The sequence below is a fragment of the Rhinoraja longicauda genome, chromosome 8, assembly GCF_053455715.1.
Source record: "Rhinoraja longicauda isolate Sanriku21f chromosome 8, sRhiLon1.1, whole genome shotgun sequence".
Taxonomy (NCBI): domain Eukaryota; kingdom Metazoa; phylum Chordata; class Chondrichthyes; order Rajiformes; family Arhynchobatidae; genus Rhinoraja; species Rhinoraja longicauda.
In genome coordinates, this window is record NC_135960.1 from 55,236,609 (window position 1) to 55,259,245 (window position 22,637).

A 22,637-nucleotide genomic window follows, 5' to 3' on the forward strand; every position below is an offset into this window, starting at 1 on the left:
GTTGGACAATTCACATATTGTTTCAAGAAACCTTCGTAGATACACCTTACAAATTCTGTCCTGTCTAAGACTTTGACACTGTCAGTCAGTATTGGGGAAGTTAAATTCACCCACTGAGACAACCCTGTTGCTCAGGCATCTTTCTGTAATCTGACTACATATCTGTTCCTCTATCTCCCGCTTGCTATTCGGGGCCTATGGTAAATCCTATTACAATCCTAGCACCTTTTTTTTGTAAAGTCCACCCATATTGCCCCAGTGGACAAACTCTCCTGTATGCCCCACCCCACCCCCTGACGGAGATTGCCTAGCAACAAGCCTCCCAGCCCAGGCAGCTGCCATTGGGGGGGGGGGGGGGGGGGGGGGAGTGAGTCTGGTCCTGCTGCTGCCTCCTTTCCCCTTAGCCCACCTCAGGCTCGTGGTTACCCAGTCACATCCAGGCCCAGGCTCCGGCTGCTTCCCCCAGCACCGGGCCTGGCTCTCCCGCCGTTAAGGAGCCGGCAAACCCGCCCCCAAGAGAGAGGTGGCTGAGCCCTGCTCGTACCCGAGATCAACAGGCCCCAACTGCGCAGGCGTGGACGCGTTCTGCACATGTGCGGATGTGGCGGCCATCTTATGTAAGTACCAAATCAACGGGGCCCCAAATGTGCAACTGTTTTTTTTTACTTTAAAATGTGAATAACTTTAAAAATATAACACCAATTTGAATGAAACTTCATCCATAGCACCACAGGATGATGGTGAGTAAGATGGACCTCATGCTATGGTGTACTGTTTTGGCTGTAATTCAGGAACAAACAAACAAAGAAGAGTTTTAGTATATAGATGCTTCTCTATGATCCCCTCTCATCTTTCTAAACATCAGTGACTACAAGCCCTGTCTTTCCAATCTTTCTTCATATGATCTTTCCTCATTTCCTTCTCCACCCTTGGCATGGTCTGGAGATTCTCAGGAGTCAATGTGAACATTGCATTTCCTCAACCTTTTATTCTGTCTGCTGGTAATCTCACCCCATGCTAGAACTCCGAATAGAACATCTGTTTAGGGAGTCTGGTGTCAGACATGTGAATTACATGGTTTGCCCAATGTAGCTGACGGAGTGTAACTAGAGCCTCAGTGCTGGATATATTGGCCTAGTAATGGCCACTGACATTAGTTCACTTATGCTTCTCATGAATTTGGAGGATATTGCATAGACTGTATTGGTGGTATTTATCCCATGCCGTAAGTACCCCAAGTACCTCAGCAGTCATTTAGGATCAAGTATCACTTCTACTCTTGTTTTTGTGGGATCCGAAGTGGCTTATAAGGCCACTGTGGGAGGAACGTGGATCCTCTTCCGCAGATAGAGGTGGTTGACATGGCAGTGAGGTGGGGGAATTGTGATATAGTACACCACGTCTGCCGCTTATGGAGGGCCCGGTGTGCTCTTGATGCAAGGTCTCAAGGTTCTCAGTATCACCCCAAAATGCTACTTTTCGAGTCAGACAAGTCATGAGCCAGAGAATCTCAGGTGACAATGAAGATGATCTACTTCTTTGAGGAGGCTTTGAGCACATCTTGTTTTTTTCCTCTGCCTATGAACCTATAATGAAGGCAGAGCCCAGGATGAAGTGCCGGTTTCAATCTACTATTGCACATACAAACAACATGCCTGGACAAAATAACCAACAGATTGTAACCAGGAACCCAGTATTGGGGGTATTTGCCTGGAAAGGATATTGGCTCATTTATTTTTCCATTATGTTTGGACGATTTCTGTGTAGGCAGCATGATGGTATTTTTCCAGTGCATTGAGAAAACGTTTGCCAGGTGATCCAGATTTCAGAAGCATGTACGAGAGAGGGAATCACTGTTGCTCAGTAGGTCATGATATTTCTGGCAGGTCTGAGAATCTGTTGAACAAAGTGCTCAGATTTTGACTCACCGATGAGGAAGTAAAGTGTTATTTCCAGGTTATTATTTAGGGAATGTTATTTAGAGAAGAACTTATAGATGTTGCAGTATCCGTCCCCCTGAATAACCATCTTGGTGGTAGATATCCCGTGTTTGTAAGGTGACATAAATGAAACTTGTTTTTTTTTAAGCCACACAGGTTTTAAGCTATACATACTGCAGCCACAATATTATCATAGTGGAAGTTAGAGAATAGTCGGGCTGGTTGTTGAGATCCTGATTAAGACTGTTGTGAATGGTGTCAAGCTGCATTTAGTCAAGCAGGGATTTAGATTCTTAGACCACTAGGGTCTGTTTAGGGGTAAGGGTAAATTGTACAAAAGGGACAGGTTGCACCTCAACAGGCAGGGGACCAGCATTCTGGCAGGCAGGTTTGCCATTGCTACACGGGTAGTTTTAAACGAAATAGTGGGGGATGTGTGTCAAATGGGATAGTCAAGGATGGAGTTAAAGGGAAAGAGAGTATAGGAAAAGTGAAGAAAGACCCCAGAATTAACGGGACAAGAAGCTCACAAAGGGATAGGAGAGTATGGCCAAATGTTAATAGGAATCGATGTGAAAGATGAGATGAGTAATGGATTAAAAGTATTATATATGAATGCGTGAAGTATAAGAAGTAAAGTGGATGAGCTTGAGGCTCAGTTAGAGATTGGTAGATATGACATTGTGGGGATTACAGAGACATGGCTGCAGGAGGATCGGGATTGGGAACTGAATATTCAGGGCTGTACGTCCTATAGAAAGGACAGGCAGGTAGGCAAAGGAGGTGGGGTAGCTCTGTTGGTGAGGGATGAAATTCAGTCCCTTGCGAGGGGTATCGCAGGGACTGATGATGTACAGTCACTGTGGATAGAGTTGAGGAATTCTAAAGGTAAGAAGACACTAATGGGAGTTATCTACAGGCCCCCAAACAGTAGCCCGGATAAAGGGTGTAAGTTGCAGCAGGAGTTAAAACTGGCATGTAACAAACGTAATGCCACTGTGGTTAAGGGGGATTTCAATATGCAGGTAGAATGGGAAAATCAGGTTGGTTCTGGACCCCAAGAAAAGGAATTTGTAGAGTGTCTCCGAGATGGATTCTTAGAGCAGCTTGGACTGGAGCCTACCAGAGAGAAGGCAATTCTGGATTTAGTGTTGTCCAATGAACCAGATTTAATAAGGGAACTCAAGGTAAAGGAATGCTTGGAGGTAGAAACCATAATATGATTAGTTTTAATCTGCAATTTGAGAGGGAGAAGGTTAAATCAGAAGTGTCAGTGTTGCAGTTGAACAAAGGGGACTATGAAGGCATGAGAGAGGAGCTGGCCAAGGTCAAATGGAAAAGGATCCTAGCAGGAATGACAGTGGAACAGCAATGGCAGGAATTTCTGGGCATAATCCAGAAGATCCAGGATCATTTCATTCCAAAGAGGAAGAAAGATTCTAAGGGGAGTAAGAGGCAACCGTGGCTGACAAGGGAAGTTAGGGATGGAATAAAACTAAAAGAAAAGATGTATAACATAGCAAAGGGTATTGGAAACCCAGAGGATTGGGCAACTTTCAAAGGACAACAGAAGGTAACAAAAAGGGCAATACGGGCTGAAAAGATGAAGTACGAGCGGAAGCTGGCCAAGAATTTAAAGAAGGACAGTAAAAGCTTCTTAAGGTATATTAAGAGAAAAAGATTAGTAAAGCCAAATGTGGGTCCCTTCAAGGCAGAAATGCGTGAAACTATTATGGGTAACAGGGAAATGGCAAAAGAATTGAACAGGTACTTCGGATCTGTCTTCACTAAGGAAGACACAAACAATCTCCCAGATGTACTAGAGGACAGAGGATCTAGGAAGACAGAGGAACTGAAGGAAATTTGCATGAGGCTAGAAATAGTATTGGGTAGACTGATGGGACTGACGGCTGATAAATTCCCAAGGCCTGATGGTCTACTTGAGGAGGTAGCTCTAGAAATCGTGGGTGCATTGGTGATCATTTTCCAATGTTCAATAGATTCAGGATCAGTTCCAGTGGATTGGAGGGTAGCTAATGTTATCCCACTTTTCAAGAAAGGAGCGAGAGAGAAAACGGGAAATTATAGATCACTTAGCCTGACTTCGGTGGTGGGGAAAATGCTGGAGTCAATTATTAAAGAGGTAATAACGGCGCATTTGGATAGCAGTAAAAGGATTGGTCCAAGTTAGCATGGATTTATGAAGGGGAAATCCTGCTTGACTAATCTTCTGCAATGTTTTGAGGATGTGACAAGTAAAATGGATGAGGGAGAGCCAGTGGGTGTGGTATATCTAGACTTTCAGAACGCCTTTGAAAAGGTCCCACACGGGAGATTGGTGAGCAAAATTAGAGCACATGGTATTGGGGTAGGGTATTGACATGGATAGAGAATTGGCAGACAGGAAGCAAAGAGTAGGAATAAACGGGTCCTTTTCAGAATGGCAGGCAGTGGCGAGTGGAGTGCCGCAAGGCTCGGTGCTGGGGCCGCAACTATTTACAATACATAAATATATGATTTAGATGATGGAATTAGTAGTAACACTGGCAAGTTTGCAGATGACACAAAGCTGGGTGGCAGTGTGAACTGCGAAGAGGATGTTAGGAGGTTGCAGGTTGACTTGGACAGGTTGAGTAAGTGGGCAGATGCATGGCAGATGCAGTATAATGTAGATAAAGTGAGGTTATCCACTTTGGCGGCAAAAACAAGGAGGCAGATTATTATCTCAATGGTGTCAGATTAAGTAAAGGGATAGTGCAACAAGACCTGGGAGTCCTTGTACACTAGTCACTGATAGTAAGCGTGCAGGTACAACAGGCAGTGAAGAAAGCGAATGGCAATGTTGGCCTTCATAACAAGAGAATTTAAGTATAGGAGCAGAGGTCCTTCGGCAGTTGTATAGGGCCCTGGTGAGACCACATCTGGAGTATTGTGTGCAGTTTTGGTCTTCTAATTTGAGGAAGGACATTCTTGCTATTGAGGCAGTGCAGCGTAGGTTCACGAGGTTAATCCCTGGGAAGGTGGGACTGTCATATGAGGAAAGATTGGAAAGACTGGGCTTGCATTCACTGGAGTTTAGGATGAGCGGGGATCTTATAGAGACGTATAAAATTATAAAAGGACTGGATAAGCTAGATGCAGGAAAAATGTCCCAATGTTGGGGGAGTCCAGAACCAAGGACCACAGTCTAAGAATAAAGGGGAAGCCATGTAAAACAGAGGTGAGAAAAAACTTTTTCTCCCAGAGAGTTTGAATTTGTGGAATTCTCTGCCACAGAAGGCAGTGGGGGCCAATTCACTGGATGAATTTAAAAGAGAGTTAGATAGAGCTCTAGGGGCTAGTGGAATCAAGGGATATGGGGAGAAGGCAGGCACAGATTACTGATTGTGGATGATCAGCCATGATCACAGCTGGCTCGAAGGGCCAAATTGGCTCCTCCTGCACCTATTTTCTATGTTTCTATGTGAGAAGTTTTCGTCATAATTGAATTGGACTTGAATGTCTTTTGACTGTCAAGAAGTGAGCTACATGTAAAGAATAGACACAAAGTGCTAAAGTAACTGAAAAAGTCATGCAATATCCCTGGAGGACATGAATAAGCAATGTTTTGGGTTGGGATCCTTCTTCCGACTGATCGTATTAGAGAGGAGAAAGCTGGTAATGGGAACAGGACAAACCAGTGCAAGCGATAAGCAGATACAGGTAAGGGGGTGGGGGGGGGATTGATTGGATAAAGCCAGAGATGAAAAGACAGGGGGCTGTGAGACAAGGAGAGAAGGGCGTGAAATGTGAAGCCAGAGGAATGGGATATTGGTGAACAGGATGGGGAAAAGGGAAAGTGGGACAAGATTGTGTGAAAAATGGGTGCACATCTAGGTGGACCTCAAGGAAGAGAGGGGGGAAAGGGTTGTTGGTTACTTACCTAAAATTGGAGAATTCAATGTTCACAAGCTATCCAAGTGGAATATGAAGTATTATTCATCCAATTTGCGTGTGGCATCGCTCTGGCAATGACAATAGCAAATGGGTGCAGGAGTAGGCCATTCGGACCTTCGAGCCAGCACCACCGTTCAATCAGTACCCCATTCCTGCCTTCTCCCCATACCCCCTGACTCCGCTATCCTTAAGAGGTCTATCTAGCTCTCTCTTGAAAGCATTCAGAGAATTGGCCCCCACAGCCTTCTGAGGCAGAGAATTCCACAGATTTACAACTCTCTGACTGAAAAAGTTTTTCCTCATCTCCGTTCTAAATGGCCTACCCATTATTCTTAAACTGTGGCCCCTGGTTCTGGACTCCCCCAACATTGGGAACATGTTTCCTGCCTCTAACGTGTCCAACCGCTTAATAATCATATGTTTCAATAAGATCCCCTCTCATCCATCTAAATTCCAGTGTATATAAGCCTAGTCGCTCCTGTCTTTCAACATACGACAGTCCTGCCATTCTGGGAATTAACCTAGTATACCTAAGGTGCACACCCTCAATAGCAAGAATATCCTTCCTCAAATTTGGAGACCAAAACTGCACACAGTACTCCAGGTGCGGTCTCACTAGGGCCCTGCAGCGAATGCAGCGCCGGAGACTCAGGTTCGATCCTGACTACGGGTGCTGCACTGTAAAGAGTTTGTACGTTCTCCCCGTGACCTGCGTGGGTTTTCTCCGAGATCTTCGGTTTCCTCCCACACTCCAAAGACGTACAGGTATGTAGGTTAATTGGCTGGGTAAATGTAAAAATTGTCCCTAGTGGGTGTAGGATAGTGTTAATGTGCGGGGATCGCTGGGCGGCACGGACTTGGAGGGCCGAAAAGGCCTGTTTCCGGCTGTATATATATGATATGATATGATATGATATGACCTCTTTGCTCCTATACTCAACTCCTCTTGTTATGAAGGCCAACATTCCATTGGCTTTCTTCACTGCCTGCTGTAATTGCATGCTTCCTTTCAGTGGCTGATACACTAGGATACCCAGATCTCGTTGTACGTCCCCTTTTCCTAACTTGACACCATTCAGATAATAATCTGCCTTCCTATTCTTATCACCAAAATGGATAACCTCACACTTATCCACATTAAACTGCATCTGCCATGCATCCACCCACTCACACACCATGTCCAAGTCACCACTGTATGTTTCTTTTTTTTTTCCCCTAATCAGATGTGCAGCACTTTGGTCAACGTGGGTTGTTTTTAAATGTGCTATACAAATAAAATTGACTTGACTTGACCTGACTTGACCTGCAACCTCATATCATCTTCTTCACAGTTCACACTGCCCCCCAGCTGTGTGTCATCTGCAAATTTGCTAATGTTACTTTTAATCCCTTCATCCAAGTCATTAATGTATATTGTAAATAGCTGCGGTCCCAGCACCCAGCCTTGCGGTACCCCACTAGTCACTGCCTGCCATTCTGAAAGGGACCCATTTATCCCCACTCTTTGCTTTCTGTATGCCAACCAATTTTCTATCCATGTCAGTACCCTACCCCCAAAACCATGTGCTCTAGGTTTGCACACTAATCTCCTATGTGGAACCTTGTCGAAGGCTTTCTGAAAGTCAAGGTACACTACATCCACTGGGCTCTCCCCTGTCCATTTTCCTAGTTACATCCTCAAAAAATTCTCTCCCCCTCCTTTCTTAAAAAGTGGGATTACATTAGCTACCCTCCAGAAGAGTGGGAATCCAGTGGATTGGGAATCTTTTAAAGAGCAACAGAAGATAACTAAAAAGGCAATACGGGGAGAAAAGATGAGGTACGAGGGTAAGCTAGCCAATAATATAAAGGAGGATAGTAAAAGCTTTTTTAGGTATGGGAAGAGGAAAAAAATAGTCAAGGCAAATGTGGGTGCCTTGAAGACAGAAGCAGGGGAATTTATTATGGGGAACATGGAAATGGCAGACGAGTTGAACCGGTACTTTGGATCTGTCTTTACTAAGGAAGATACAAACAATCTCCCAGATGTTCTAGTGACCAGAGATCCTAGGAGGAACTGAAGGAAATTCACATTAGGCAGGAAATGGTGTTGGGTAGACTGATGGGACTGAAGGCTGATAAATCCCCAGGGCCTGATGGTCTGCATCCCAGGGTACTTAAGGAGATGGCTCTAGAAATCGTGGGCGCATTGGTGATCATTTTCCAATGTTCTATAGATTCAGGATCAGTTCCTGTGGATTGGAGGGTAGCTAATGTTATCCCGCTTTTTAAGAAAGGAGGGAGAGAGAAAACGGGAAATTATAGACCAGTTAGTCTGACATCAGTGGTGGGGAAGATGCTGGAGTCAATTATAAAAGACGAAATTACGGAGCATTTGGATAGCAGTAACAGGATCGTTCCGAGTCAGCATGGATTTACGAAGGGGAAATCATGCTTGACTAATCTTCTGGACATTTTTGAGGATGTAACTAAGAAAATTGACAGGGGAGAGCCGGTGGATGTAGTGTACCTTGACTTTCAGAAAGCCTTCGACAAGGTCCCACATAGGAGATTAGTGGGCAAAATTAGAGCACATGGTATTGGGGGTAGGGTACTGACATGGATAGAAAATTGGCTGGCAGACAAAAATCAAAGAGTGGGGATAAATGGGTCCCTTTCAGAATGGCAGGCAGTGACCAGTGGGGTACCGAAAGGCTCGGTGCTGGGACCGCAGCTATTTACAATATACATTAATGACTTGGATGAAGGGATTAAAAGTACCATTAGCAAATTTGCAGATAATACAAAGCAGGGTGGCAGTGTGAACTGTGAGGAAGATGCTATGAGTTTGCAGGGTGACGGACAGGTTGTGTGAGTGGGCAGATGCATGGCAGATGCAGTTTAATGTGGATAAGTATGAGGTTATCCACTTTGGTGGTAAGAATAGTAAGGCAGATTATTATCTGAATGGTATCAAGTTAGGAAAAGGGGACTTACAACGAGATCTGGGTGTACTAGTGCATCAGTCACTGAAAGGAAGCATGCAGGTAAAGCAGGCAGTGAAGAAAGCCAATGGAATGTTGGCCATCATAACAAGAGGAGTTGAGTATAGGAGCAAAGAGGTCCTTCTGCAGTTGTATAGGGCCCTAGTGAGACCGCACTTGGAGTACTGTGTGCAGTTTTGGTCTCCAAATTTGAGGAAGGATATTCTTGCTATTGAGGGTATGCAGCTTAGGTTTACTAGGTTAATTTCCAGAATGGCGGGACTGTCATATGTTGAAAGACTGGAGCGACTAGGCTTGTATACACTGGAATTTAGAAGGATGAGAGGCGATCATATCGAAACATAAGATTATTAAGGGGTTGGACACGTTAGAGGCAGGAAACATGTTCCCAATGTTGGGGGAGTCCAGAACCAGGGTCCACAGTTTAAGAATAAGGGGTAGGCCATTTAGAACAGTGATGAGGAAAAACCTTTTCAGTCAGAGAGTTGTAAATCTGGAATTCACTGCCTCAGAAGGCAGTGGAGGCCAAGTCTCTGAATGCATTCAAGAGAGAACTAGATAGAGCTCTTAAGGATAGTGGAGTCAGGGGGTATGGGGAGAAGGCAGGAACAAGGTACTGGTTGAGAATGATCAGCCATGATCACATTGAATGGTGGTGCTGTCTCGAAGGTCCGAATGGCCCACCCCTGCACCTATTGTCTATAGTCCTGTTTTCATACCTTTAAAAGTCTATCAAATGAGTGCCAGGAAGTAAGCACAGTAGTTGGAGTTCTACACTTGTAGCATTAGGCCAACGGGGGAACTCAAATCAATCGATTTAAAAGATTAAATGTTTTGCAGGAAATCATGTAGGAAAGTGGGAAAACTGAATAACAGTTTCAATACATTGCAGTTAAAAACTTAAAACATCTCTGATATTGTGAAACTACAGCTAATTGGAGAGGACATCACATTTTAATTTTGGGTAGTCACAGGTAATGGGAAGCTAAAATTATTTCAAAAGAACTTTGATATGCATATGTCATGTAATAGCTTACAGAGAACTGAAAATTAAATAGGAATTTTTAGCAGTAAAAAGTTAGACTGTGGTCAAGTTATGAACACCCCCACCAATGTTCTGTTTACCACTACAAATGACAAGAGTAACAAAGCAATGGGAATTAATTTGTTCCAAATTATTTATTTTCCCATGTTGAATATATGTGAGTGAGTTGTTGAATCATCTGCTGCAGCTGTTCCAAAAGTTGCATTGCTCCTTGCTTGGGGCAACAAAAGAGGAGGAGAATGTGGCATTGCTCACATAATCCACATTCTTATAAAGAATATTTAAAATCGTTACAATCTAGTATCCATTTGGTATTATTTCCTAAAACGCATCTATTTAACTAAATATCGCTCTGAGTCAACTAATGAAATATCACCATGCATGAAGATTTATAAAATATGGTTTTGTATCAGGTTGTTGTCAGAAATTGTTAATTTTCTTTAGGTTGAGTAGTTTTCATATTATAAAATTAATGGGTGGCACAGTGGCGCAGCAGTAGAGGTGCTGCCTTATGGTCCCAGAGACTCAGGTTCGATCCCAACTATGGGTGCTGTCTATACGGAGTTTGTACATTGACCCTGTGACAACATGGGTTTCCTCCGGGTGCTCCTGTTTGCTCCCAAACTCCAAAGACATGCAGGTTTGTAGGTTAATTGGCTTTTATAAATTGTCCCTATTACGTAGGATAGAGCTAGTGCGTGGGTACTCGTTAGTTGGTGCAGACTCAGTGAGCCGAAGGGACTGTTTCCATGCTGTATTTCATAACTAAACTAAAACTAATAACTTTTTCCTCTCTCAATCCGATGTGATTGCAGGGGAAAGAGCACGGAGGTGGTTTCTGGACATTGTAGGAACTAGAAAATCCTAGTTATGAGGAAATATTAAATAGGTTAGTATCGTTCTCTTTATTCTAAAGAGGATGCAGAATGTAGGTGTGTTTGAAGTGTATAAAATTACGAGGCATCTCGAAAACATAGGTAGAAATAACCTATTGCCTATTTCAGTAGAGGTGTCAAAAACCTTCAAGGTCTCAAGATCAGTTTATTGTCACATGTACCAATTAAGGTACAGTGAAATTCTAATTACCTTGGGACAATGAATTAAAGTAGCTGGTAGAAGCATTAAATGAGAGAAATGTTTTTACCTATAGTGTGGAGGGGGACTGGAATTCACTATCTGAAAGCATTGTAGCAGAAATTTTAATTTCATTCAAACAGTATTGAAGAGTCACGGTCTATGGGGTCATATGGTCCGAATGCTGGGAGGTGGGATCAGGCAGTGTGGCGCATTTTGTGACTGCTTTGAGCATAATAGCCCAAAAGCCTTCCTTATGTGTCATAAATTTTCTGTGGTTCACCAGGTACTTCATCATCCCCCTACTTCAACAGTGAGTCTTGCAAATGAGCCATCATTCCAAATGTTCCTGTCAATCCAAGTGTGCTTACTTGACATTTAAAACAGATGCAGATTAAATTTAGAAGTTTGTTGACCCATCACTAGTGTTAACTATGTATTGAATTTCAGGCTACTCAGATACAAGTAAAATAGAAAGGAATTCTAAAACAGTCCTTTCAAATGAATATATTGTTGTGTACCATCTAAAAATCCAGGTAGAGTGTGGCTCTTTCAAGTCAACACTTTCAATTATTCTTGTTTTGCCTTTAAAATTAGGCTATCAATGAAAGAGATATTATATGTTTTCTATAATTTAGAGTGAAGAATATGGTGAGACTTTAAAGCCTGTGGTATCTTTGATGTTTCCCACAAGATTTAAATGGGCCAGTAGCCGAAAGCAAGGCAAAATGTCATAATAAACCCGATTACTCCATTCATAGAAACATAAAAAATAATTGCAGTAGTAGGCTATTTGGCCCTTCGAGCCAGCACCGCCATTCAATATGATCATGGCTGATCATCCAACATCAGTACCCCATTTTGACTATTCCCCCATATCCCTTGATTCCCTTAGCCCTAAGAGCTAAATCTAACTCTCTCTTGAAAACTAACCCAAATTGGATCCTTATTTAAACGCAAGCTGCATTTTTGTCATCCACTCCATGCAAATGTGCAGTAGTGAGGCTCAGCTCATTATAGCTATATTCTGTACATTTGGTATAAATATTGAATTCTCCAATTTTAGGTAACAACTCAACCCTTACGCCAACCCTCTTACCCTCCTCTCTTCCCTGTGTCCCACCCAGATGAGCACCCATTTTCCCAAATATTCCACCCCCCTCTCCCTGTCCCATTCTACCCACATCACTTCCTCTGGCTTCACACTTCACTATTCTGAAGCCTGGTGTCTTCTTTTCACCTCTGGCCTTTGGCCATCCATCTACCAATCAAAACCCCCATCACCTGAATCCACCTATCCTGTCCTGCCCCCCACCTTTTTTTCAAGTCTCTGCCCCGACAACAATCAGTCTGAAGGGAGGGGATCTTAGAGTCTTAGAGTCATAGAAACATGTTATCGAAACATATAAGATTATCAAGGGGTTGGACACGTTAGAGGCAGGAAACATGTTCCCAATGTTGGGGGAGTCCAGAACAAGGGGCATAGTTTAAGAATAAGGGGTAGTCCATTTAGAACTGAGATGAGGAAAAACTTTTTCAGTCAGAGAGTTGTGAATCTGTGGAATTCTCTGCCTCAGAAGGCAGTGGAGGCCAATTCTCTGAATGCATTCAAGAGAGCTAGATAGAGCTCTTAAGGATAGTGGAGTCAGGGGGTATGGGGAGAAGGCAGGAATGGGGTACTGATTAGGAATGATCAGCCATGATCACATTGAATGGCGGTGCTGGCTCAAAGGGCCGAATGGCCTCTTCATGCACCTATTGTCTATTGAAGTCCCAACCCATTGGCAAACTGTCTTCCAGCCTGTCCCACTGAGCTGCACCAGAACTTTGTATTTTTATATAGTTGTGAGGCATCCATATCAGATATCCTAAAATTAATATTTACATTACTTCAAATTTTAAGATTGAAGTTGGAAATACACAGAAGTAAAGATATTCAGCATTACCTCATACTAATTTGCATCAGTTTTACTACTTTGTCTTTTTTGTGTGAAGGTTAAGCCTTTAACTCTCCGGTTGTCATCTGACTATTATATATACTGAATCCAACAATTCAACTGTAACAATTATTTCCTCATTTATTATATTTTGATGTCACAATAACATAATGTATTATAACTGGTACTGAAATGCAACAAAAAGATCAGTACATTAAACATTAAACATATTCAGATAACTGATTTAAAAAATCATGATTGTGTAATACAGTACCATAGCACAATTTTGATTCACAATAAATGTGAAAATAAAGAAATATTTGAAGAACACATAATACGAATATATCAAGATGTAAATAATTTTACAAGCTGTGTCAACTTTTCATGTGGTGTTTCATGTGGTATTTTGTGTACTGGCTTTATTAACTGTTGGTAAAAAACTGCACTTTGATAATGTCAAAGAACAATAAATAATTTATTAGAACATATACTCTAAAAGCAGGACACGAGTGTTTTAATCGCCAGAGTAGAAGCTACAGGAATTACTAGCATGGACATTTCATAATTGTATTTTGCACTTAGGTCTTGTCTTTTACACAGTCTTTCTTTTCATTGTTTTGTAGAATGTATGTATAATTTATGTTTTAGTGTGCTATCTAAGTTAATGTGCCTGTGATGCTATTCAAAGCAACAATTTCATTGTACTTGTACCATACCGTAATTGTGCATATAAACTTGACACTGTGGCGCGTCGAGAGAGGCCCGAAATAAAGGCAAGGAGCCGGGTATTTTGGGGCGTTTGGTTTATTTCTCAGTTATCAGACGGGTCGAGTCTGCTGGGATGGCTTCGCGCCCAAAACGTCCTTATATACCTAGTACCGGACCGCCCCCCTGGACTGGTCCATTCCCGTGCCGAGGGTTCGGTAGTGGTATGGCCCGACCCTTGGGAGCCGCCACAGGATATATTGGCCTTCCTATATTAGTAATTATATTCTCCTGGCTCCAAGTTATTGCCGCTTTTATTTGATTGCCCTACTGGCTAATTGGCATGGAGACAAATTGTCTGAGTGTTCATCAGACATAGAATACTTTAGCGTAGGAAGGAACTGCAGATGTTGGTTTAAACCAAAGATAGACACAAAATGCTGGAGTGACTCTGGAGAGAAGGAATGCTGCCTGTCCTGCAGTTACTCCAGCATTTTGTGTCTATCTATAGAATACTTTAGGTTGACTACATGTGTCAGATGGACAAACACTGCCCTGCCTCAGGTATTCATGTTTCTGAGGATGTCTCTAACAATGGCCCAACATCTGTCAGCATCCAACACCAATGGAAGAGAAAGGAAGTTGAAGTACTGAAAATCAAAATGTAATGCAAAAAGACCGGAGACCGCAGCAAAACAAATTTCCATTGAGTTTGGAATGTGACATTGTTCAAGTACAAATGCCAGACTTGTGTTTCATTACTATCTGACCTTTAACAAAGTTATTCCAGTACAGGTACATCACAGCTATTTACCTGATAATATAAAAAAATGTCCACAAAACTCAGATTAATTATACTTTGACCACTTGACCCTTCAGTCTACTTTCATTCTACTTGCAATTATCAACAAAGCAAAGGAAGGCATTGATTCAGGTGGGATTGATCACTGATAATTTGCACAATGTTTCTCAGTTTAGTCTCTGCCATGACTAGTTTGCTCTGGAACTTAACACAGATTTGGTTCAAACACAGACAAAAGATGTGAAATTGAGAGGTAATAGTAATTGCCCATAACATCAATCGTTATGGAGACTCAGTAACATTGGACTCATGGGAATTAGGGCAAAGCTCTCTGCCGTCTGCGGTCGTAACTTGCACAAAAGATGATAGTTCTGGTTAAGGTTATCCATCAGCCTTGGAATACTAACAGACATTCTCCAGGGCAATATACATTTTTAGTGGTTTCAGTAACTTTCTGAAGGTCAGAAACAGAGTTGGTTGTTGACAATGCATTATGTTCAATCTCATTTGCAACTACTCAAATAGCAGAGCAGCCTGTGATTGCATTCAGCGTGACAACCTTCAGCCATGTGGTGCTAAGTGACATGTAGCAATTGTTTCCTTAAAGTTATTGCCATGGGAAAGCAGACAGGTCCTTGATTTGTCAAAATCTCGTTATACTTGTACAATGACAATAAAGGATATTGTATATTAACATCTCATCCATAAATAAAACCAAAAATTATAGGACTTAATTTTTAATTACTTCAGGATAAATAACATTATCCTGTTGTGGTCAGCAGCTTGACTTGTTTATATTACTTCAATTCAAGTGAAGAGCATTGAAGCAAAGTAATCATGTAGTACTTCAGCTATAGGTTTGTCATATCTAAAATTGCATTTCAGTACTTCTCATTGGTCAGGTGCAGTCCTGGAAGATTCTCTGACAGCTGACATAGGTTTAGAATGGCCTCACTACCACTTTTACATTTATTCAAGGACCTCGCCTGTGGCAATTTCTGGGCCATCTCCAACCAGGGGCCTGCAATCTGAAACAGATCCCCATCTTGCATTTCCAGTGAGCTGGAATATGATGTTACAACTATGGGCAATGGAAACTGGGAAAGTTGTGCCTCACCTGTTCTATAGATATATCATGTCAGTCTTTTTTCTGTGTTATGCCTAGTATTTAACAACTGCAACTGAAAAAACTGACAAATACTTCTAAATTATCCAGGGAAGCTCATTAAAATGTAATATGGATTCTTATTTTTAAACATTTTTCTGAATCAGGAAGTTCTATCATATCAAGCAATTGAAAAATAAAACAAAATAGAATGCTATTTTTGCTACTTAGTAAAATATTCTGAGGGTTAATTGCTTTGCACAGTGATGAATAATGTTGTACATCACATTAATTTTCAGACCAGCATTTCCTTGTTTGTTTCTATGGTTTATGGGTCAAGTTAAATTTCTGCCACTCAAGGGAGTAATAATATCACAAAATCAATGAATTATATAATTAAATAACGTGTTAATGATTATAGTTTTTAGCGTGTTTTCTTAACAAGAGAAAGAAATAATACACGTGATACTTTTACTTATCATCCCTCAAGTCTATGCATTTAAGCAAAAGGTCGAGAGAAGTATTAACCTGGTAAAGGAATTTACATGGTGCCATCATTCAAAATATTAAAAGGTATCATATTTTCTGAAGATTTTTGCACTTGAATAAGTTATAGATTGATATGGGAAGGATGATTTTAGAAAAGATGTTAATTTTTTTAGATTTAGAGATACAGCACGGAAACAGGCCCTTCGGCCCACTGAGTCCGCGCCGCCCAGCGATCCCCGCACATTAACACTATCCTACACACACTAGGGACAATTTTTACATTTACCCAGTCAATTGACCTACATACCTGTATGTCTTTGGAGTGTGGGAGGAAACCGAAGATCTCGGAGAAAACCCACGCACGGGGAGAACGTACAAACTCCGTACAGACGGCGCCCGTGGTCAGGATTGAACCCGAGTCTCCGGCGCTGCATTCGCTGTAAGGCAGCAACTCTACCACTGCACCACCGTGCCGGCCACTTTGGAATTATTGCATTAAAAAGGCAACAGCAATATGACTGTATTTTTTGGAAATTACAGTTGTAAAAGAAAAGCCATTAGGTACTGACTTTTTCTGAGATCTTGATTATTGTGAACTAATCAATTACTTTGATCAAAAACTATTACTTTTGTAGTTGTAAAGAAGGCTAAACTGCTATTATGTAATAGTTTGGGTAATGACATGAGTGAATAATGGCTCATAACAAGTGAATATACCTATCCTTGTAACTGGATAAGAAGATTCTATGTTTTCTTTGTGGCTGCTCTCTATTCGTGGTTTCTCGTTGTGGTGGTGCCTACGTTAACGGTCAATGATTAAAATTACTGATTTTTTTCATTAAAATTTGAAAATTGCAGAAGAAAGAATAAATGAGAAAAAATTAAATAGATTTTTTTAATTCATGGAGTACAGTGTGGAGCAAAGAATTGTGCTTGATTTTGATATATAATCTTTCAACAGAGTGAAGCAGAAACAAGGAAGGAAGCAATGAAAGACAGGTACGAAAGCCAAGGCAATATCATGATAATACACAAAGACAAATTATAATTTTTGAACATGTAACTTTCAGTCTTATAATATTCAATATCTTCCTTAACCCCTTAAATCCATGAGCCAACACATTTTCGCTGTAATCCAAAAAAGTGTTTCATTCGATGTGATGATCGTAAAGTTTTTTGATTTATTTGATTTTTGTTTCTGTTTCAGAAATTGTAAAACATATTATTTTAATGTATGAAAATAACGTGCAACTATTTCTTTGAACCCAGCAATCATTTAAAACTGAAAAGAAAGCCTCCATATGGCAATTTATTTCACCTCCACCTGATATATTTGACACCATGTGGAGTCACAACATCTATTTCCCATAACATAACTTGTGTTTAAGCTACCATGGTTTAGCCAATTTTGCACAAATTGGTTTATATTAATGCCACAAGACATGAAGAGTAGAAAAATCTCATATTTAAATGTCCTTGTGAACCTAATTCAAAGGTAACTTTCAACATACTGACCATTCAAATCACAGTGAAAAGAAAGAACATGCTATTTACAGAGAAAATAACAAACATGTTGTTTATTCCAAACGATTTGGGATACAATTATATAATTATTTTCATTTCATGTTAGTTCCAAGTATGAATTAATAAGAAAGCAATAGCTCTGAATCAAGCATCAAATTCAAGCAAACTGCATATGATATGAAAATACATTTCAAATACGTGCAATAGGTCTTTTGGATATCATGGAAAATATGGAAAAGATTGGTCCATTTACTCCAATCATTCAAATAAACTGCAGGAATGTAAAATGCACAAATGCTCCTTTTTGGTTGACCCAAGTGTGATTTGCAGCATAAAACATACACTTTGCCACTTATGCAATCAACTGGCTATTAACTGCAGCTTTCCTGCTTCTTGGTTGGTATAACTTAATATGATTCTGCCAGCAAAATGTGCTTCTGGCAATGTGCCTTTGAATCTTATAGCAGTGCTGGTGTTGAAAATTTAAAGATAATTACAACAAAATGTTCTTAACTTTAACTGCTAATGATATGAAATATGAATGATCAACTATGTTTTGTCAGTACATTATAACATGTATTTTGCTTCCATAATAACAGAGCTAAAGCATGCTTCAATGCAAATTATGCTTCCATAATTATAAAATTATTTTAGAAAGTTTGCTTCTACAGATTCTTTATTATAGAGAAAATATCAAAAGAATATCAGTGGAGATAGCCGTCATAGTGCATCATGAATCAATACATATGAATAAATAAACCATGATAAAACAATGCACTTTTTTAACTCCAACACTTGAATTCAAAGTTTTTGTTTGCTATTTTCCCTGTCCACTCAGTCTGCCACTTTTGCTATTTTAAGTGGTCTTTCTACATGACTACGGGGATTTGGATTGTGATATCATATGATTTCACACAAGAGGTATTTTTGGGCTATTTGATCTCTAATTTTATTTCCACTGTTGAGAGGTCTGATCTCCACTTGCCACTGGAATCTTTGAAATAAGTAATTAATTGTGCATCAATTTGTGGCTAAGCATACCTTAAGGAAGAAAGAATCATCATTCTGTATCTTCCATTGTTACCTTTCTAACATGTTTTGGTAATGCCTCTATTTCAAAAATATTAAGAGCTGAGAAACTACTATCATAATTTTCTAAAATGCTCTATGTAATGGGATAAAATGCTCTATGTAATGGGATAAAAGCATCATGGTTATTCAAGTTATCATCCTTTTTCAATCTGCAGTACATGTTGTTCTTTTACTAATTTCCTCTTAAATGGTCAATATTACTATCTTACGTGTCATTGAATACAAGCAGTAATCCAGCTTGAGTTGAATTTCTGAAGATATACATTCTATTTTCTATAGTCTATTGTCTATTTACTGCAAAAGTACTAAATTATCAACTTGGTATTTTCCATGAATTCAGTTAAATGAGCAACAGTGAACAAATAATTAACCAACCTGGTCTCCCGGTGGCTCAGCATTTCAACTCCCCCTCCTAGTCCCAATCTGACCTTTCTGTCCTGGGCCTCCTCCATTGTCATAGCGAGGCCCAGCGCAAATTGGAGGGACAGCATCTCATATTTCGCTTGGGCAGTTTACACCCCAGCGGTATGAACATTGACTTCTCTAATGTCTGTTAGTTCCTCTGTCCCTCTTTCCCCTCCCCCTTCCCAGTTTTCCCACTAGTCTTCCTGTCTCCTACTACATCCTATCTTTGTCCCGGCCCCTCCCCTGACATCAGTCTGCAGAAGGGTCTCGACCCAAAACGTCACCCATTCCTTCTCTCCAGAGATGTTGCCTGATCCGCTGAGTTACTCCAGCATTTTGTGTCTACCTAATATTTTTTGATCAAATCAGCAACAACAGCACATTAATAAAATTATAGATATCAAATATTGCTTGTGGCAAGTGCAGATATTTCAGGATACACAGTGAAAGGCATCTAAGTGACAGAAGCAGTGAAATACATTTACATCAGCTAAGTTAACAGAATATACATAAGAATCAAGCTAATGTATATTAAGCATAACACTCCAAGGCAGGTGAACCAATCTATGAAGTCAACATGGAAACATTTGATATGGCAGTTACCTTGTACTTGAAGGATAGCACTGGAATTGATAACACCATTAGAATTTTTAGCTTGCACAACATAAATGCCAGAATCTTTATCAGACACCTTCTCAATGTAAAGAATGTGTTTGCCTTCCTTTCGTGAAATGTTTAGATGCTGATCTGTTGTCAGCTTCTGTCCATTCTTGTACCTGAAGCAAAGAGTGCATTTCCACGTCAAACAACTTCCTAATCTATTTTAGCAATACCATATTTATTTGCAAAATATATAAAATTAGAAATAAAAATATGTTTTGTTAGAAAATGTTCTTCATATAGGCAGGGGAAACAATATTATTAGTAGCACATCTAAAATTCATGAAGCAATAGCAATATTTTTATATAACAAGGAGCATGCAAACATCATTCAATCTCAAGCTCATAGCAGCATACAATGTCCCAACCACAGAAAACTCAAGGATGCTCATCAAACATATTCACTGCAGGATCGATTAATTTGAATTCAGCTTACATATTCATGCATAAATATTATTTTTTCTCCAAGTAACCATCTCATTCCACTTTAACATGGATGGGAATTTAGTTTCAACAAAAGCCAAATGCAGATATTCTTGCAGGCTAACCACTTCATGCTTCAGAATTTTAACCTCACTTGGGTCATTATCTTACTGTTTCACATTATCCTAGGAGACACAAAATTAATTCCTTGTGCTAAAGGGCTAACCTTTTAGAAATAAACAGAAAAATGAGGGTCCTTCAAATTTGAATGAACTGAATGAAAATTGACTTTGTAAAAAAATATATATTTATGTCCTAGCAAACAGAGTCACAGCATTTTATTTCAAGCTACTTCAGAGACAAGACAGCAAAGCACTCAGCAAATGTTGTGCTTTGAAGTCAAAATGGTTTTATAAGTGGATAGATAAAGGAAAATCATATCCCAAAAGAAACCTGATGAATACATCACACAAATTAGGGCTGGTAGGATTGGGTGTAATATAATAATGAGTTTCAGATTGCATATTAGTTAGAAATTAAAAATCAGATTATAGTTGATAGCGTTTGGGTATTAATAACGTGGCATCCTTTTAAATGACTCGATGAGGGGATTCAGCCTGAGGTACTCCAGTTTCCTAATGATACAAAGGTAGTTAGCAGAGTAAATTGTGCAAATGATTATATCAGCTGCAAAGTGACAGCAACAGGTTAAGTGAATGTGACAAATGTGAGGAAAGTGAAGTTATCCATTTTGATAGGAAGAATGGTAAAGCTAAATATTTTTTAAAACATGAAAGTCATAAATGCTGATATTCATTGAAATTTATATTCAAATCTCAAGAAGTGAATAAAGCGGTACAGCAAGTAGTTAAAGAGGCAAATGGTTACACTTTATTGCAACAGAGTTGTATTATGCCTAATAAAATATTGTGGCAAAAACAGAAAATACTGGAAGTTGCCGGCTGGTCAAGCAGCTTCTGTGGAAAGAGAAAAAGAGTTAATGTTTCAGATTCATTATAATTCTGTTTTTCCGTCCACAGGTGCTGTCTGACTTGTTGAGTGTGCCAGCATTATCTCTTTTTTTTAAGATTGATAGCATCTACAATTTTTTAATTTTCAAAGTGTTGTGGCAATTTGGTGAGATCACACCTGAAATACAGCACACAGTTTTGGTCTCCTTAGTATAAAATAATATGTTTTAAAGTGAGTGAAAGGAATATATATATTAAATTTATCTCTCTTACCAAATCTTACATCAGTCTATGACTGACTGTTCTACACCTTCCTTTATTTTGAAAATCTCATCTTCTATTTTATGTTTCTTTCAAAATCCAACCACACCCCATCCAACCAAACCCTATCCCTTTCCTTGATGAGGTTCTACTTCAGGTGATTTTTGCCCTAAGTGACTTCAACCTCCATTTCAACTGACTTTGCCATTGCCCCTCTGAATTCACCCTCTTTATGTCTTCTGTTTTAGTTGCTCCATAATTATCAACTTACCTAATGACCTCTTCACAACCTTATTAATTCAATGGTTCTCTTCTCCCATCATCTTAATCACAAAGGAAATTTGTCACTTTTCATCTTCTTGTATCGCTCAAACTCAACATCTCCCTGTTCTCACTTGCATCCACATTTGGGGAGAAGGTAACTTCCAACAGTACATTCAAACTCCAGATGTTTTCTCTTTGGGCTTCTATTTGTCATGACCATTTTGCAGCCATCACTCAGCTCAACAACCCAGTCACTTTTGTCTTTGCTGCACATTTTGAAGAAGCACTCATTCCCACTCTGACTTTTCCCTTCATGCAACCTTCCTTTTTAGACCAAGAAGAGTAGAGGAACCTGTTGCTGGTTGGAGCATACTAAGCACAATGAGACCTGGCTCTTATCTGCCAAAATGTTTCAAGACCATTTTGGAATGTAAAGGTAACTCCCATTATTTTTATACACATCAAACATTTCATTAAAACCCTTTCACTGCCCTTCATTACCTTCACTTAATCAATCTCTGTACATTTATCAAATTCCTAATGGCTAGCAAAAAAATGTAGTTGTTAGTCATTTAATTTGTATTTAACTGTGCGTTGCTGGACACTTGCACAATCAATAATCACTTGCATCAACATTCTCACATCAAAATACTAAAACTCTCGTTTGTTTGTTTGTTTGTTCCTGAACTACAGTCAAAACGGTACATGATAGTGCGACAATTTTAGGCCCACCTTACTCACCGCCGTCCCTTTGATGCTAATGGAAGAAGTTTCATTGAAATCGGTGTTATATTTGTAAAGTTATTCACATTTTAAAGTTTAAATCTATCTCCTAGGGAGGGATGGGGGGAGGGTGGGGGGAGGGAGGGGGGTGGAGGGAGGATAAGGGGGATAGAGTGGGGGAGGGCAGGGGAGGGAGGAAGAGAGGGGAGGGGGAAGGGCGGAGGAGGGGAGGGGAAGGGGAGTGGGGGGAGGGGGGAAGGGAGGGGAGTGGGAGGGGGAAGGGGAGGGTGGAGAGGG

At 40.3% G+C, this 22,637-nt stretch overlaps 1 protein-coding gene across 1 annotated transcript in view; it reads right to left on the bottom strand.

Annotated features, from left to right (window-relative positions):
• Positions 1 to 19,528: 19,528 nt before the first annotated feature.
• Positions 19,529 to 22,637, bottom strand: part of ccdc141 (coiled-coil domain containing 141) — an 85,180-nt gene continuing 82,071 nt past the window's right edge. The window contains exon 24 of the mRNA XM_078404561.1: positions 19,529 to 19,814. Coding sequence (XP_078260687.1) covers positions 19,529 to 19,814 — 286 coding nt within the window. The remainder of the gene's footprint in view (positions 19,815 to 22,637) is intronic.